This window comes from Dunckerocampus dactyliophorus, chromosome 6 (genome assembly GCF_027744805.1).
Source record: "Dunckerocampus dactyliophorus isolate RoL2022-P2 chromosome 6, RoL_Ddac_1.1, whole genome shotgun sequence".
Taxonomy (NCBI): Eukaryota; Metazoa; Chordata; class Actinopteri; order Syngnathiformes; family Syngnathidae; genus Dunckerocampus; species Dunckerocampus dactyliophorus.
In genome coordinates this window covers 22,545,746-22,564,381 of record NC_072824.1, presented here as the reverse complement: position 1 = coordinate 22,564,381, position 18,636 = coordinate 22,545,746, and the positions used below count along the sequence as shown (strand labels likewise).

At 39.2% G+C, this 18,636-nt stretch overlaps 1 protein-coding gene across 2 annotated transcripts in view; it reads right to left on the bottom strand.

Moving 5' to 3' along the window:
- The window catches only part of tmod1 (tropomodulin 1), a 34,977-nt gene extending 16,946 nt beyond the window's left edge, over positions 1 to 18,031 (bottom strand). Inside the window, exons 1-7 of one of the 2 annotated variants that reach the window (XM_054780087.1) lie at positions 17,709 to 18,031; positions 11,745 to 11,832; positions 10,373 to 10,507; positions 5,798 to 5,954; positions 3,395 to 3,511; positions 2,586 to 2,675; positions 692 to 822 (exon numbers count right to left, since the gene is read on the bottom strand). In XM_054780087.1, coding sequence (XP_054636062.1) covers positions 692 to 822; positions 2,586 to 2,675; positions 3,395 to 3,511; positions 5,798 to 5,954; positions 10,373 to 10,495 — 618 coding nt within the window. In that variant the 5' untranslated portion in view covers positions 10,496 to 10,507; positions 11,745 to 11,832; positions 17,709 to 18,031. The remainder of the gene's footprint in view (positions 1 to 691; positions 823 to 2,585; positions 2,676 to 3,394; positions 3,512 to 5,797; positions 5,955 to 10,372; positions 10,508 to 11,744; positions 11,833 to 17,708) is intronic. The other variant, XM_054780086.1, reaches the window with a different exon arrangement.
- Positions 18,032 to 18,636: the final 605 nt, after the last annotated feature.

The following is an 18,636-nucleotide window of genomic DNA, read 5'->3' as shown; positions in this document are numbered from 1 at the left end:
ATTTTTTATAGTGGATATTAATAAATCATTGTTGTTTCGTGGTTGAATACGGCCTATTATTAGTTATATTTAAGCACATTTTACATATTTTTGGCCTAAATGTAAGCATTGTCAAACTTAAAAATTAAAGTAAAGTAAAATACAGATAAAATACAGATATAAGACATTGAGAAAACGTATTGAGAGACACGTTAATATGTAATATTCTACAGGAGTCATTGTGTGTCTATAATGTTACATTAGCCACCGCAAGAAGTCCCGGAAGTATGAAAAGAAACAACAAGGAACACTCCCAATGCTAACATGTGGGATATTATGTCATTTTTATCAGTGTCTTGTGTCTTATTATGTCTTATGATGTCTCCTATATTGCGTAATATGAGTGTAAAGGTGACTATAGGGGTGTTAGTTCATGTCTTGAGGGCTCTAATAGTGTTTAAACCTGTATTTAGAAGTTCTTCAACAGGTTTTCTAGGCTCTAACTATGAAAATATTTCATTTAAAGACAAGAAATCCTCCATCCATCCATCTTTTATGTTGCTTGTCCTAACTAGGGTTGTGGAATAAGAAATCCTACTTGGCGGAATTTCACTTATCACAGTCGGGTCTAGAATCATTTAACCACGATAAACAAGGTACGACTGTACATGTATTAATTTCTTCAGCAACAGTAACAGTAACACTTGGGTACCTTGATGTTATTGAGATTGACCTCCACAAGCTCCGGATCATTCCTTTTTATTCTCATGAGAGTGTCCTCCACATCAGTCGAGTTGGGCTCCTCATCGGGCACTGGTTTATACTGGGTGGACTGGATCACACCTGTCACACACTCACAGTCAGCGCACACTCTGCTACATCCCAAATCCGTATTAAATATAAGTCATCGGAATGAATGAATTCTTTTAAGAATGCTTAGAAATACTGTCATCCAAAGCGCCGCAATATGATGAATGTTGCTTCATTTATATATTTTAAATAGAGGCTGCAACTATTTTGTACTAATTTGAACGCTCTTCATTCAGCAGGAATCAGGAACTCACTGAGCTGCAATGTCAGTAGCAAAAAAAAAAAACACTGTTTTACACATCACAACATTTTATTGTAATTGCTACCATAATTTCTGGTGTATAAGACTCACCTGTGTTTAAGCCCCACCCCCTAAATTTTGAGAGAAAAAGAGATTTGAACATATATAAGATGCACATGTCCACATCATAAAATGACATATTGGGGCGCGCACGAGACCTGGCTCCTGCTAAAGAAAGAGCTACCATTTCTTCACTGACTCGCGAGTGGCACAATATTTAAATGGTTAGTCGTAGTTCTGAAGTATAAGAGATGTTAGAAGATTAGAACATGGTCATAAATTAGCTGCACCACTGTAAAGGATGCAGGGTTCAAAGTTTAAGAAAAAAGTAGCGGCTTAAACACCAGAAATTACAGTAATTATGCACACATGACCCCTAGAGAACATTTGCAGCATAGTGGTGACATAAGACCAACCTGATTGGGCACTTCATAACTTCTATGACCTTCTCAGCATTACCATGTAATGTATATCTACTGTATCTATTCACCCCTTTTCTTGTGGTCTTTAGGATCACAGGTAAGCTGAAGCCTATCCCAGCTGACTTTGGGCAAGAGCCAGGTTATACCCTGGACTGGTCTCCACTCAATTTCGGGACACACGCATGTTTTTGGGATGTGGGAAGAAACCAGAGTATCCGGATAATGCCCACAAACCTGCACCAGGAGAAGACGGAAACTCCACACAGAAATTTGAACCGCACAGTGTGAGGCGGACATGCTAACCAATACTCCCCTGAGCTGCCTTTTACAGCATGAGCAGAATAAACATTTCTGAAACTCAACTCAATCTGTGTGAATGCTCGCAAGTATTATCTGTGTCTTGGACATACATGATGAATATGCCAAACAAAACATAGAGTTCTGTATTATTCATGGGCATGCTACTCCCACAGTTAGCTGTCATGCTGATTAATGAGCCACGCTGTTAAAACAAGGTGAAAAGTACAATCATAGCAGTATAACTGTCCAAAATGTATACAATAAAATAAGACAATAAATATTGTCTGTTGTGTGGTATTTAAGAAAAAGTTTAGAGGTGGGTCAGTGAGGTAGTCCAGTGGTCGCCTGACTATTGTGCAGACAACAGGGTTGAGCAGGATTCACTTTCCAGTGAGTGACTGTTTCAATGTGAATAAATGTTGTCTATACAGTGTGTGCCCTTTGATGTATAATATTGGTGACCGGTCAGTGTGTACCCTGCCTCTTGTTCAAAGTCAGCTGGGATTGGGTCTAGCTAACCCGTGACCCTGAACAGGAGAAGCAGAAGAAAATGGAAAGATGGATGAAGGCATAAAAAGCCACACTAAAAAAATCTGACATCCTGAGCTCATTTGACATAATGGAGCTCAAAGTAAAGTTGGCATTTTTCTTGGACTAGAATATGTTTTCTCGACACTAACAAAAGCTATCTGCATGATTTCAAGGTACTTTAACAAGTTTAACCCAGGACAAATGTTTTGCAACTGTAAGACTCTTCATACAATGTTACGTACTGTTCAGGCCTTGCTTGTTAACGATGGTGCTGCTTGCCAGAGCTTCATAGTACTGCTGGTTACTCATCAGAGTGTGCATGCCCAGGATGGCTGGAAAAAGACGAAATATGGCAGAAAGAAAGGAAGAAAGCACATATAGTGAGTTGGAACAAATCCAGATGAATAAAGGTATAGAATATCACTTTGAACTGATGATGCAAACAGAAGATGGATGATGGAAGGATGAAGACTCATGCAAAGTCTCAAGCGCACCAGTCATGCAGGCTGGCTTAATGGTTGGCGACACTAAGGTGCAACTAGGCATATTCTTTATTAAAAGGTTGTTTAAAAAAATCTGCGGTTGTATTTCACAATGTTGTGGAACTGCAATGCCTCATACTGAGGTGTTTTGGTTTGTTGCGTTGGACTAGTCATAATATGGGCAGATATTACAAAAAAACTTGGAGTATGACGCAGCGCAGTTCTGCATGACTTTTTTTTTCATTGGATGCTAACCCCATGCATGCAAACCACATATACCCTGTATGGTGCTCAGCTAACAGTGGTCCAGCAGGGGTGAATGACGTAAGGGGGTGAAGAGAAAGGGTGGTGGCAAGACGGAGGCACCACTAAGGGGAAAAAGGAGAGCAGTTAGAGTGAACAGATGAATACCATGTGCTAGTAGGGAAGGCCATGAAGGTATTTATAGTACTGTACATTGATTAGTCAAAGCAAATTATTTATATTGTGTGGATAACATGAATTATTAGGTTTGGAACAGCTCATTTACATTTTCATACAAGAAAGTAGAAGTAAATGAAAGTTGTTACCTGCTATATCACAAAGTTCAGCATCAGTAGCACTGGCAAGAGCTTCTTCGAGTTCAGGCTCCAGGGTCACATTCTCCATGATGGGGTCGACCATCTTTTTAGGCACCCAGGCTTTCCCTGCAAAGTGAACGGATGCTCATACTACACTGCTCAAAAAAATTAGAGGAACACTTCGAAAACACATCAGATCTAAACTGGGGGAAAAATGATCTTGAATATCTTTCCTGATAATAAGTGGGTGATGTATTAGTAACAAAATGATGCCACATAATTTGATAGAAATGAAAATGATCACCCTATAGAGGGGGGAAATCAAAGACACAAAGTGAAAAAATGATGCAGCAGACTGGTCCATTTTGCTAAAATGTCATTGTAGCAACTCAGAATGATTCTCAGTAGTTTGTATGACCCCCACGTGCTTGTACGCATGCCTGACAATGTTGGGGCATGCTCCTAATGAGACTACGGATGGTGTCCTGGGGGATCTCCTCCCAGATCTGGGCCAGGGCATCCGCATCCGTAGTTTTCTTCCTACAAAAATTAAAAACAATTCGGGCCTAACACTCAAAATTATAAGTGCTCTTGAATGCCTCACGGCGCAAGGAGAACAGAGCAGAAAGGAGACAGAGCATGAAGTTGCACATTGCTCTGTGTGCATCATATGAATAAATAAGTACATTTGATGACTATTTTGTGCATTAAGAGTGTTTAATCTTGAAGATTGCCTTTACATTGGTGTTCCAATCTCCACACGGCGCGGTGGTGAAAACCTGTCTCTGTGAGAGGGCATTCCCGCTAAAATTAGGCTTAATCGTTGAATTTTTTTTACTTTAGGTGCTGCCTTATTGTGATTGTGAAAAATTCCCCTTCAATTTGGTATTCAATTAATACACAGACTTAAACCATAGCCATCGTGAGTGGACAAAAAAAGTGATGCACAGATTCAAGCCATTCATACGGAAGGATGCTAACATCAAACTGAAATACAAGATATGCAGGATGATTACTTACCTGTTTATCAGTGCTCATGTGAAACTTTATCAAAATGTGAACATGCAAAATACACATTTTTGACCCAGAATTACTGTAAAATGAATTGACCAATTAATTTTGTTCAATATTTCAAGTTAATAAACATTAAAAGGTGTATGTTTTTTAAGCGTGCAGGAGTAGGGGGTACATGGCTTCAGGTCAAATCTCTGAAGGCGTAAGTGACTGTAAAAAGTTTGGGACCCACTGCTGTTGCTTATATAGTGACAAAATACATAATTTGAAGTGTGTTAATACAATAATATATAATGGGACTCTTTCTGAACTCTAACTGTTACATAAGGGAGCTGCCCTTCACCTGACTTCATATTGTTGACACTTTTGTGAGTGTAAAGAACCACCCATTTGTGGGTGTTTGCCCTGACTAACATCATACTCAGCTCTGTTGTGTGTTCTGGCTCTGCCACCTCGCATTTGGCCTGGTATGTAAACACAAGCTGCTTGGCTGCAAAGAGACCATCATTTCCCTTTGTTCTCACTTTTTAGGACATGTTTTATGCCAGTTAAAAAGTAAATATATGTTCACAGATGACAACGAAGCTGGAGTCGAGTTGGCTTTAGAAGAAAAAACACTATTAGCTGCCACTGCATGAAAAACAGGACAAAATTTAGTAGAGCGCAGATGTCTGCTAAGGCCAAATTTGGATCAGCAATAATAATGATAAAAATAATAATAATAATAACAACAACAACAATAATAATACATCACAATCAGTTTCATGAAAATAGCTAAAAAACAGTGACTCATTGTGCCAAACTTTAAATGCTGCTGGAATCGTAGATTATCGTAGATAGAATTAGAACTACAGACCCAAACCAACAACAGTAGAAAAAAAAGGTTTACCGGTCACATGCTAGCAGGCCCCTTCCTGTATTTGAGGCTGACATACTGTAAGATGAGGTGATTGGACCAGTTTTCATTCTAAGAGCAGGAGAAAGCACTTAACCCAAAAGGAAAACTGATTTCTCAAACAAAAGTGAAAAAAATCTTGAAGTGCAGTGTTTGTGTTTGTCTGTCCATTTATTAGTTAGCAGGCCACTTCCTGGTTCATGCAGGACAAGGTAAGACAATGCCACCATACCATTACAGATTCTGGGATGTGGGTCAATGATGTGGTTTTGCAGATTCTTTATGTAGACAGACTACAGTGTCAGCAGGCTAGAACGCCAGCTCAGGACCTCATGACATCAGGAAGACCTTCTAGAGTTTCATTTGTAGCATCTGTCAATCACTTTTAATCTTGGATATTTTGTTCGGTAGACTTTTGATTTTAAAATTAGATTCAGATACAGTCAGAGTCATCTCTTTGACTGAACACTAAGCCCAATAGACAACAATGTTAAGAGTATTACCTCTCTTCTCCCCTGTGAAAGGCACCAGGTCTTCTCTGTCTGGATGCTCTTTGGCTTGTTTCTCCAGATGGGCCAGCAGGTTGTCTCTTTGAAATGTTCCTGTGGGTGCTTTTTTGGTCTGATCCTTCTGACGCATCCCAGCAGGCAGAAGTGCATTCTAGACAATAACAGGAATGTACATCAGTACAAACAATGACATTTACTCATTGGAAATCTCCCTTATGCAAATGCGGAACTTTGAAATCTAGGCCTATAACTAAATTGCTGCATTGATTTGGTTTTGATTTTTCATTATTCTTCTAACAGTGGCAATAAAGTCCTCTTTTATAATAACAGCATAGTTATATGTGTTAAATTGTTTTGATTGTGCAGGTGTATTTATGCCATACATCTATGTATGTTGTTATAGTATATAAAGTAAATGTACAGTATTGTATAAACAGTGTACTTGTGCACAGAACAGGCCTGGGAGATTTTTCAGAGCTTTGCAGCTCCGTGAGTTATTTTTAACCTGAAGGCACATTCAAAATCAAGCCCTTAGACACACTACTTATAGCTTCATATCTTATCTATGCTCTCAGCACTCTGCGGCCTCTCTCTTATTGTCTTCTCAAAACTCCCTCACCCTTTCCCATCTACCTTCACCCTCTGCGACTTCCTTAAAGCATAAGCAATGTACACAAACAATGTACAACAGTCTCTTCCAGTGGTGTAGTCAGAACACACAGCAGTATTTAGTGTAAAGCTGAGGTGTATATCACAGCGACACGGCCAAAGCTTTTGGCAGTTACATCAGCTGCACATAATGTTCAGCTTCACTATGTTATTTTTAACAATGTGAGACTCAGTCTTCCTCTCTCCTCCTGTCCTACTGTAATTTCCCACTCTGCTTGAACTCTGCTGGCCCCGGTACCTCATCTGGTAAATATGCACATAGTAGCCATTGGCCTGCTCAGTGGGAGAAAGTCAGTGTCCAGTGGCACCCACTTGCTCCAAAAAAGCAAGAGTTATGTGCAAGCTGTTATGTGATCGAATAGATGTCATTAGGTTGACCTCCGTTGCTTGACTAGACCACTATGACTAATAAAAAAAATCTTAATCAATTCATTATTCAAGAGAAGGGTAGACCCCTTGATGTACCCTGAATCTTAATTCAAGGCATTTTGGACAGTTCTTTGTTTATAATTTTAAAGGAAGAGTTTCGTGAAACTGTTCCCAGCACACAACGCAAGGTGCTGACATGCATGTACAGTAGGTGATGAGTGTGGTGTGGAAGAAGTTGACAGCCCTGACCTCCACCCCATAAAACACATTTGGGGTGAACTACAACAGACACTGTGAACAAAGAAACAAAAAACAAGCTCACATAAATACATCAATGTAGAGATTGTAATGTAACCCTGCGGCTCATCTCTCAAGACCAACATCAGCGGCCTCACAAATGTTCTTATGGATTAAAAAAAAAAACGCAGACACACTGTGAAATTTGTTGAAAAAGTAAACAACAGATGAACTCTATAAAAAAAAAATGTGCCTCTCTATAGTTGTCAGTGTCTTCCTGGCAGGGACATGAGCAGCCCTGCTGGGAAGGTTACAGTGTTTTTCAGACTAAAGAGGCACTTTACTGTTCTGTAATTGGTTACCCTCATAAACAGGCGCAAACAAGGTACAAACGCACACTCTGACTCTCCTTTGCGTCATGAGGTCCATCTGAGGCAGCCAGAACTGGCATTAGCCTCTGTGACACACATACACACACTGAGCAGAACAAATGATACCCTTCCAGTCATCCCCCTTGTCCCCTTTTAGCATTAAGGAGACGATCACAGCTGCTGCCACCCCACTGATCCATGATGATGCATCACCGGCGGTATGACATATGGGAAGAACTTGTTACATGCAGAAATGAACACACCACAAAGAAGCTACTAGGAAGAATATACAGTAGTGTACCATCTGTAGTACAGTCAGTTGTGCAGTGGAGAGGGGACACTGTCAAAATTACCAAAAATGTTATACCACCATAGCACCATATTTTTTCCCTAGAAAACTGGACTGAAAAAGATGGGTTGTCTTATATCCAGGAAAAGTAAAAACATATTCATTTTTTCTTGTTTGGGTCTTTTTATTTTTCCAAAAATCTTACATTCCAGGTCGCCATATTCAGGTCAATACATTTAGATAGATAGCAAAAGCAAAGCTTCTGTGTCTGTGTCATCAAACTGAAATATATAATTGAAAGATGAGCCTTTCAATTGTTAGAACCAACTCCTACTACCACGGACACATACACTCACTACAAACTATCAAACAAATGAGAGTGCAAGTGGTGCAGAAAGAACACAAGTCAACACAACTTTGACAACTAACTACCATAAATCAGGTCAAGGTGAAGTCCAACCAGTGACTATCAATCAATCAATCAATCAAAGTTTATTTATATAGCGCTTTACAATAGCCCACGGGCTCCCAAAGTGCTTTACAATAAGACGAAACATAACAACACAGCATAAAACATGAACACAAAGTAAACACAGAATAAAAACTCTATAAGAAAATGCTTCAGTGCTGCAGAGTGCTAAAAGCCTTTAAAAGTACATAAAATGGGAGTCAACAAGAACTAAAAATGCATAAAATACAAGACCGCCCTAGTCGGTGTTGAACGCCTGTCTAAAAAAATGAGTTTTCAATTTCGATTTAAAAAGGCCGACTTCAGTAGTGGTGCGAATGTCAGTGGACTACTCTATAAGTCTCATGCATTACGTTATCAAAGGTAGTGATACAAGTAGTTGCAGTTGTGGAAGTAGTAGTTTTATTTTTCAAACCAGTGACTACTCTATAAGTGTCATGCATTACAGTATTATGGGTAGTAATAGTAGCAGTTGTGGAAGAAGTAGTTTTATTTTATATTTAATATTATTAATACATTTGTAAGTTTTATTGCAAATGTGAAGTTTTATAATGAATCAGGATTTAAACTTGTGTTTTAAAGCATTGATTTGCAAAAGCTTGTAATTTTTTGTTTGCTAACTTGACCAACCTCTGGGCTACTGTCAGACTTTTTTTTTAAGCGGATCTCTCTGTTTCTGTAGCTCACCCATGTGTGTGACAGGAAGTGACAGGAAGAACTCTTGACTTGCTTCAGGAGAGGTCATTTGGCTTATTTCAGACTTTTTTCTTGGGAAAAATACAGTCTTATATTGAGGTCACAATAACAAATTTTGCTGGACGATAACTGTCCTACAAATTATTGCTGTTCAACGATATTACTGCATTATTATTACTACATTATTTTGAGACCATTTTCTCAGTAATGTAATGATAATATACTGTATGGCATAATAATGTGAGTACGCCGTAATTTCTCAAGCATATTTAACATTGTCATTGGACTAAACAAACAAACAACATAATAAATTAAAAATAAAAAAAGACAAAAAAAAAAACTAAATAAAAATAAAATGGACTCTCTGTCCCTTTTACCAAAAATTGCACTTAAATAAAAAGAATCCTAACCAAATAAAATACAAAAATAAACCCTGTCTCTTAAGAAAAAAAAAACACTCCACACACAACAATAAAAACAATAAATAAAGTATAAATGGAAAAATTACACTTAAATAAATAATGAGCACTGGGTATTATTCCTTAACAGGAAGGCTTAACATTGTCTTAACACTGTCTGTGAACGTGCACCATTTTGTGCTGTTTTGTTTATATTTACTTTGCCGACCAAAAGCCTCAGTAAGCACTGACTGTCTTGATGAAGGCTTCACTGCACCTCGAACGGCAGTTTTTTCCCAAGGTGGGAAAACTGGACATGATGGTTGTGTTTGAGGTGCATCGCAGTAGTGCCTTCATTAATATTTGCGTTTGCTCACTTGCAGGCTGCAGCTCTCTCTGTGTGTGCCCTCGCTAGCAGCCCCGCCCACTGGGACAAAGAGACTGAATGACTGACAGGAGGGTTCACTCACTCTGTTCATTCCGCTATACAAGCAACGCGCTCAGGTGTTGAGACAGATACCGAGTGAACCCTCTTGTCATTCAGCCTGTTTGGTAGAGAGAGAGGAAAAAAAACAAACCTGCATGCACATGTCAATATATCGAGGCTGGGAAAATGATTGAGTTTGTTTTTATTTATCGTGCTGTTAATTGATGTATTGATTATCGTGACAGGGCTAATTGATTTAATGATTATCATGACAGGGCTAGCAATATATGTTAAAAATATATGAATTTTCCCAATAAAAATTATTTGTATTGCCATTAGTGATTGACAGCAATACATTATCATGCTTTGATAGCTTTTTTATTTTTTCCCAATACTGTACAAGTGCTTGGGGGGGTTGAAGGAAGCAATATAGGCTTTGTTAGTTTACATTACACCACTAAACAACATGACTAATAGTCTCACAGACAGCACACGACACAACATCTTAAGTACTTTGTGCCATCACAATAACAGACCTCTCCTGTAGCTGTGGCTAATGTTAAGTCAGTGTGCTCTAACAGGGCCCGTATGACTCCATAATTCACCAGCGATACCAGCAGTACACGGGCAGAAAGTAAACTTACGTCAGGGTCCAGCTCCTCCAGTTCATCTTCTAACCTCTGCAGCTCTTCTTCAGAGAGCTTCATGAGCAGCTCGTCCTCATCTATGTCCCTGTACTTCTCCATCTCCTTCCTCATCACCGACATGATGGAAGACACCTGGAAAAACAACCGCAAGTGTCACCTCTCACTAGTGATGTGTACCTGGTAGGTCTACATGACAATGTAGTGCAATCATAGCCAAGGTTTTTACTTACTAAAAGGAAGCTAGAGGCTTAATAATAACTGATAACTGATAAAATACTTCAGTTAAGTACAACCGAACTCAGTTTTGCTCCCGCTGCCGCATGCATGCTAGCATATGTTTTTTTTTTATTGTAGCGTCGCTGGGTGCACGTCCTGTTCCCAGCCTACTTTGCGGTAATGTTTTGGTGCAAATGCTATTAAAGTTACATGTTTGACCAGGAAATAGCAAGCTCAAAAGAAGACGGCTTTTTTATGTGGAAAAACTGACAGTTTGTGTGGATCTTGTGAATGATTGTGACTGAGCTACGACTCAGTAATTAAAGTCTACACACTACGCATTCATTGATTGAAAAACAAAAATTTTTCGTGCATGAAGCTTCTACTTGAGTTGGTAATTTGGCTGCTATATGCAGTCAGATATTGACCAAGGGAGACAAAATGGGTGGCTGCTGGCTGCGTTGGACAGGTGACTGCTATATACAGGGTCTATAACATGTAAATTTGCTGGGGGGGGATTTTTCAGTGGCTGCTATAGGCAGGTGGCCCTTCTATAAAGGTGGCCGCTAATACAGGTTTGACTGTAACTGGAAATTTACAAATAATACACACAATCAGATCGGAGATGGGTGTTTGTTTTTGCATTTCATAATTAGTTTTTTGTAACAGTTTGTTCTATGTTGTGCATATAAATAAAGCGATACAAACAATAAACAACTGCTATAGTTATACTTACATTACAAACAAGCCAGCTCTTTTAAGGGAATCAGTTCTTTTGGCTCGGCTACTTAAATTCCCACATTACTTCTCACTTGACAATGACATCTACCGTATACACGCCATTTAATGACAAGTCCTTTCAGTGTAGTGCAGTTCTTTCCAATACGTACAGTATTTTGTAGTTAATACAGACTGATTCCAAAATGTATAAATAAATATGTGTCATAATTCTTATAGTGTTGTTTATGGAATAGCTTTCTTTGTGTGCTTGTGTGTGGCTGGCATATGCTGTTTTACTGCTTAATCTTTGGGGAACAATGCATGTGGTCCATGAATTCTGCCTAGCAACAAGCCAAAGGCGTGAAGTGACAAGGACAAAGGACCTCATTAATTCTATTGTTCTCCGTTTCTGTGTATAGGTAGATTATCTCACCTGGGTAAAATCTTCCAAATGAGAAAGACAATATGTTAGATCAGCAGCTGCAACAACTTCACATTCGTTGGCAGGGAACGAATAATACCTGTGAATGGAAACAAAACAGTTGGAAATAAAATGGCAGTGTAATTGTCTCTCGCTAATCATTGTAATAGTTCAGTGTAGGAAAAGTGGTTATCTTTTGCCACAAAATCTAATGTCTTCACTTAAAAAAATAGAAACACTGACCTACATTTGTTCCATGAAATAGTATGAATTCATTCACAACAGTCTATTATCTTCATTTAGTAGCATGGCTCTTGACTGTGCTGCTTTCAGTACGTGTATGTATATGTTCCATTTTTTTTGTCCAATCAGATTTCATCTTGCATGCGTTGCCTATCAATGTCACCTACTTACGGCCTTCAGAATCAGCAGTGCTGGCCTATGGCACATACACACTAGCCAATCAGATTTCAGATTCACTTCACAAAGCCAGCTAGCTGGCACACAGTGACATCAGCATTTGTTTGTCCTATTCCCGAACACTCTAAGTTACCAGTGCGCTTCAATGCTTCATCACATAAACAGTACATAATTGTACAGCAGGAGGTGGTATTATGTTCAAGTGAGAGGGAACAATAAAAAGCAGAAGAAGTTCTTCCGGAGTGCCACACTACGGAGCCCGCTCTCTTTCTTGAGGCCCTCCAAAATGGGTCAGATGTGAGTGATCATGAGCTCCCAGGGATTTCATAAGCTCATGGGAGCTCCCTGGGTACTCATGAGCTCCCTCTGGTGGCCTGGCGTCCGGCAGTGGGCAGCCATTGGCCAATGAACTTCTCTGTTTGACGCAATGGATTGTGGGTACAAGTTAAAGCTTTGATTTCTTAATTTAAACTTGTATTGGTACTGGTATTGGTACTGGTATTGGTAGTCTTGTATATTTAAAAACTACCTTTTGAGTGTTAGTTGCTGTGTGATAAGTTTGTACGATAAGATTGTAAGATGAAACCGTGAGTTAAACTGTTAAATTGAGTCATGGCCTCCTGTGAGTTCCAATAGCTCAGTCGGTTTGTTATGAGATTTCTAATAGCATGTGATTGGCTTCTGTCAAACAAAGGGCTACTATTACCTCGCTGATATGTGAATGGTGTAGAATTGAAAGGATTAGTAATAGTTCTTAATTATAGGAGACATCAGGGGATTAGTGGTGGAAATTTTGGTTCTCTTTGAAGAGCTGGTTCTTTTGGATCAGCTTACTTAAAAAGAACTGCCTCTTTCAGCTCCCGAGCAGCTCCTCAAAATGTTTTTGTTGCCTTAAATTATTATCTCACCAAAGTATGTGTAAAATGAACTACTAATGTAAAAAATACATTATATCAAATGTTTATTGTTTGAACAGCTACAGAAATATACCATAATGTTATGTTTCTAAGAGCACCACAGCATGTTTCCTCCCCCTGCCCAGCATCGACACAGACGCCGCCACACATGTTAACCGATGACATTCGCTTTTAACAGAAAAAAAGATGAGGAAAAAACGAATTGGCTCCCACTTGGCTCCCAACTATGCAAAACGGGTCCTATCGTTCATTTCAAAGAGCTGGCTCTTAGTGCCGATTTGTTCGGGACCGACACATGAGATGAGAAATGTCCTAATTAGCCCATGCCTACATGGGATGATAATAAAGTAATTAATTAATCATGCAATAAATGAAAATGAACTCGATAATTTTGCTAGCTTCAATATATTGCCGTGTGCATGCGCGTCTGTTTTCCTTGTCTCCTGCCTCCAAACAAGCAGGAAGATGCTTCACTCTGTGCATTGATTTCAGCACCTTGGCATGGTTGTTCCATAGAACAACGGCATGAATGGCGTGAGTCCTTTTGTCAGTCATACAGTCTCTTTGTCTTGGTGGGTGGAGGCGGGGCTGGTAGCATACACTCAAAGTGCGGAAGAGTATAACGTAGTAGAAATTAGTAGATTGCAATATATTGTTATATATTTTTTAAAGGTAATGTTAAAATCTCGTCTCTACATAATCTTGTATTGTCTCGTCTCGTGATGTTAGTGTCTCGTGACAGCCCTACTCAACATGTCTGCTCAAATTGAGTGTCAAGAGTTTGAACCGTGTTGCTAATGGTCTTCTAGAGCCGTGGTTCTGAAATGGTGGACCCAACGGTGGGTCGTGGACACATTCTGGGTGGGTTGCGGACAGCTTATCAAATGCATCAAGCCTGCATCAGAAACATGCTCCAGTTTATTGTCGTAGCGAGCGAATAACACGACTGTTTGTTTTTACAGATGACATGTAAATACTGACAGGGTTATTTTAAATGTAGATTTCCTTGCATTGATGCACTCGCCATTTCACCTGCTATATATGTAATATGTTTGTATGTAATTATACCTTATTATATATTAATTATATATTAATATTACATATATTTATTATATTTTATGTTTTACACATACAGTACATTTATCATTCCTCGTTCCTCTGTGTTTGAAAAAAATAATAATGTGCCCCTAAATGCACTTACTGAAATTTAATCTAATTGAAATTAATTTAATACAAATATTGCTTCTAATAAAGCGAGGTATGACTTGGCTATGGGAAAGTGAGGGTCCCGGGGTAAGACCAGCTGAGAACAGCAGTTGTAGATAACAAGACTAAAAAGAATTTCCCAGGACCTGTTGTATGTAATGAAATCCAATGAGCAGGAAAACATGCTGATAAGCTGATCTGGCACGTATCATGCTGAGGCTTGTTTTGCTCCGCTTTCTCCGAGCTCTATCCACGACAAGACAAGTTTCCAAAAGCAAAGATGAAGAAGTGGGCTGAAATCCAAATAATGCCGAAGAAGAAGAAGTTGACCAGCTCTGCAGACAGAGCTAGACCTGTATTTATGAAGTTTTCCTAAAGCTGCTATGTGCCCGGAGTAATCAGGAGATACAGTTGAAACTGCTTAAAGTCATGCAACACATGGCTTGACATAAACAATAATAATGATACAACAACAGGTTCCAGATCTTTGCACCAGACTCAATACATCAATACGTTGCTTCTTGAGTGCGCTGAAGTGAGCTTGTATCCCTCAAAGTTCCATCCACACTACTAAACCAGCGACACAAAATATATATTATCTTCTGACAGTGTAGTGGTGTGCCTACACATTGCGGTGCATATTGTAAAACTTTTAATCTTAAAAACAAACATGAGTTCCATCAACTATAAAACACATGCCTGTAAAGATCTCACAAGAGCAGCCAAAATACTCTTAGCAGCTAATAAATCAGCAGGGGAAAAAAAACAGAGCAGGCAGCAGGACTTGTTGTTAAAACTGTTGAGCGGACAAATCCTGCTCAATGTCTTCAACCAGTCACAGCAGATGATGTCATTGTTGTAAAAAAAAAAATACAAAAAAAACATCAGCCTAACTTACAGTTACATGCAAGTGCACTGGGTACATTTATTGATGTAGGGGCCCTTACACTTGTGTACCAATTCACAGCTACATTCTAGCTCCAGAATGGTAAAGAAGTGCGTATTTTTAAGAGATTTCCAAGATATTCACTTTATTGTCAAAACAAAATATCAAAATTGCTCGTACCATATCATCCTAGCATCAACATCTTAGCTTAGTTCCGTAGGTGACAAAGCAAATTAGTGTAATATCTAATAATTTATCTTATTAATGATTAATTTACTTCATTTTCACACTATACTGAGGGCCAATAATAAACAAACTGTGGACCGAAAATGGCTGACAGACTGCACTTTGGACACCCTTGCTGTAAGGCTAGTCTCAGGCTACGTGCGCATTCTATGATTTGATCATAAATACTGTAAATCGATTCTACATGCAGAAAAGCATTGAATTTGTAGACCTCAGGTCTTTGGTTGTATGTGTAACACTTGGGGTATATCATATCTCAGTAATAATACTGTTACTGTTATTATAGTTAATAGTTAATTATTCACCAAAACATTTTGACAGCCATGTATGGTTTGTGGTGGCTGTTAAATAATATTCTAAGGTTTGGAAAAGAGTCTTAAATTACAGTACATTCAACGTCATAATACTGTATTTAGTCTCTATTTGTTTTGGAGGGGGGTTTCCCCTTTTTGTACGTTTGATGTGCACACCACACAAACATTATATTTATATGTGATTACACTAAGTCCCCAACTTACGAACATCCGACATGCGAACATTCGGAGATATGAACGCAAGCTGACCAGTCTATATTTTCATGTATTTTGCGTTTTGGAACTCCATATTTATACTGCTACATGCTTGACCAGTAGAGGGCGCTGTGACACTGCTAATGGGACCAACAGGTAGCGGGAGAAGAGGAAGGCTAAGTTGTAGTTGTATGATACAACCCGGACAGAGCGTGTGATTAAAGTTTATGAAGAGTTAATAGGCCTGCTTAATTCTACACCACCCACAGAACACTACCTCTTTTAGAAGAGTCTAACGACGACGACGACGATTTGTCCTTTTTTTCAATAACTCCTCCTCCACCACCACCACCACCAACGACGTATGCTCGGCCACTCCTCTTCAAAGGTAAATAACATTTATCATTACGTATTATTATATCACTTTTATTATTATTGTTTTTTTCATTAATTATCCTCGTTTAATATTACTACTGCATCCAAACTCATATTTACATACATACGCATATACTGTATATGTATACACGTACATGTAGTACCTATATCATTGGTAATATTACCTTTTCCCTTACTTGAGAACAATTTGACTTAAGAACGGTCGTCTGGAACCAATTGTGTTCGTTGGTTGGGGACTTAGTGTATTTGATTATTGTTTTTTGTTTACTTTGGTTCACTTACACAAGGTTCTATTCAGAATAAATCACTATGTTTCTACAGTACAGCTTTCCTCCTTCAGTTACATAGAAATTAGGCTTTGTCGTAGGTGCTGTTCTTCCAATATATCGATTATCACACAATAGCTATATTTTATTATTTTATATTATTATTTTTATTTGTATTATTTTATCAGTGATACAATATCCTATTCCGGTATTACACTGCTCTTACTCTGTAATGTCCACTCCTACAATGAGGCTGTTGCAAAAAGAGGTAGTACTTGTATATGTGCATGAAGTCAAGAAAACACTAAAGGGGCTGGTAAAAAATTATCACATGATTAAACAAATTTTGAATGACACTGGCCATAATAAAATGTTGTGAGGCTGTATAATTCTTGTTAACTCACAACCGCATATCATAGCAATCCTCAGAGACCATGCAATGTCAATATGCCCCCTTGAATTTTTCTTTCAGTTCTGAAGACATTTCTACTTTGTGGAACATTTGCAAGCGTTTGAATGAATCCTGAGGGAGAGGAAAAGTGCGACCTTGCGTGTTGTAAAGGTTAAACTGGATAGATCTATAGATAGATTGATAGATAGATACTTTATTCATTTCCAGGGGAAATTCACATTTCCAGTACCCAGTACCCCTGTGTATACAAATGTAGGTCACAGAAGTACTGATGGCCAACATGCCAGCAGACAACTGTTGCATCCCACAGCACTTGTCGACTGAAATCCTGATTATGCAAGGCGCTCATGCTGATCTAGTTTTTCGGTACCAATTTCAATGTTGATACTGTTGGAAAGTTAGCTCAGGTCATCCCCAGCTGTGTATGTTAGTAGAAACATTGACTTAACACGATGTAATGGCATCCCAATGAGGAATGCTGCAATGCAATCAACCACGCACAAGCTTGTCAATCACTCTTTGAATATATGGTGTCATTTTAGATGGGACCCCTAAACACATCACCTCAATGTAAGGCAACCGTCGCCCCCTTTAAATTAACAGTACTCAGTGACCAAATGCAGTGTATATTAACTTGCACAGTACATTATGAAAGTCACTCTTTACTCATGGGAAGTTTTTCTCAGGCTACAGTATTATTTTACATGTATTTACGTACCTCCACCAGCGCTATTTATAGCCGGACGGCCCGGCTGGGTGACAGCAGAGCCGAATACTTTGACCAGATATGGTTCCCTCAGTGCGGCGTGGACTGGCGATGCAGGCTGCTCGTCAACGGAACCGGGGATCGAACTAAAGCCCTGACTACACTACACCGTCCATGCCCTGCGGCGGAGGAAGGAAAATTGGAATTGGTGCAATACGGAGCGGGCTAACAAAAGCTGCCTCCCCCGACACCGGGCTTCCGTTGGTAGTTTGAGGAGGCTGCAAGTCATCTCCCGCAAAGGGCAAAGCAGAGAGAACCTCCTCCCACCATAAACCACCCCCATAAACCCCCACGCAGGCTGCACTGTCACTCCAGTGATGTCACAAACATGTCATGGACATGGACATCGTGTAATATGGCGTCTGAAATGTGACAAAAGTCGAGAGGCGCAAAAAATAATCTAAGAGCGGATTGTTTCAATTCACACGCGAGTAGAATACTCTCCACGCGCACTTTAGCTGTCCCACGCGCACATATTCAATGACCACGAGCGCTACATAGTACACATCACACGCGCGTGTGGTGCTTTTCCACGAGTGGATGAATTCCCGCCCGTGGTCGGCGAATTCTGCGGCCGCCTTAAAACTGACTTTTGGCAGTTCTATTATCTTTAGTAGCGTGTTTTTTTGGCTGCCCTGGCAGTCGTGAATGCGTTGGATATTTATCAAATCAGATGTGTTGCCATGTTTTGTCATGTCAGATTATATTGTTAGATAAATATTAAATATTTATTGTGAACTGCTTCAGCCTCTACCTTATACTTCTTATCGCAAAATGAAGTCTTATTGAGTTTTATCATTTAATTGGGACAAAAAGGTCACATTGTGATTGGACAAAAGTCTTGTCGCATACCACAATAATGTACGATAGAAGTTATATT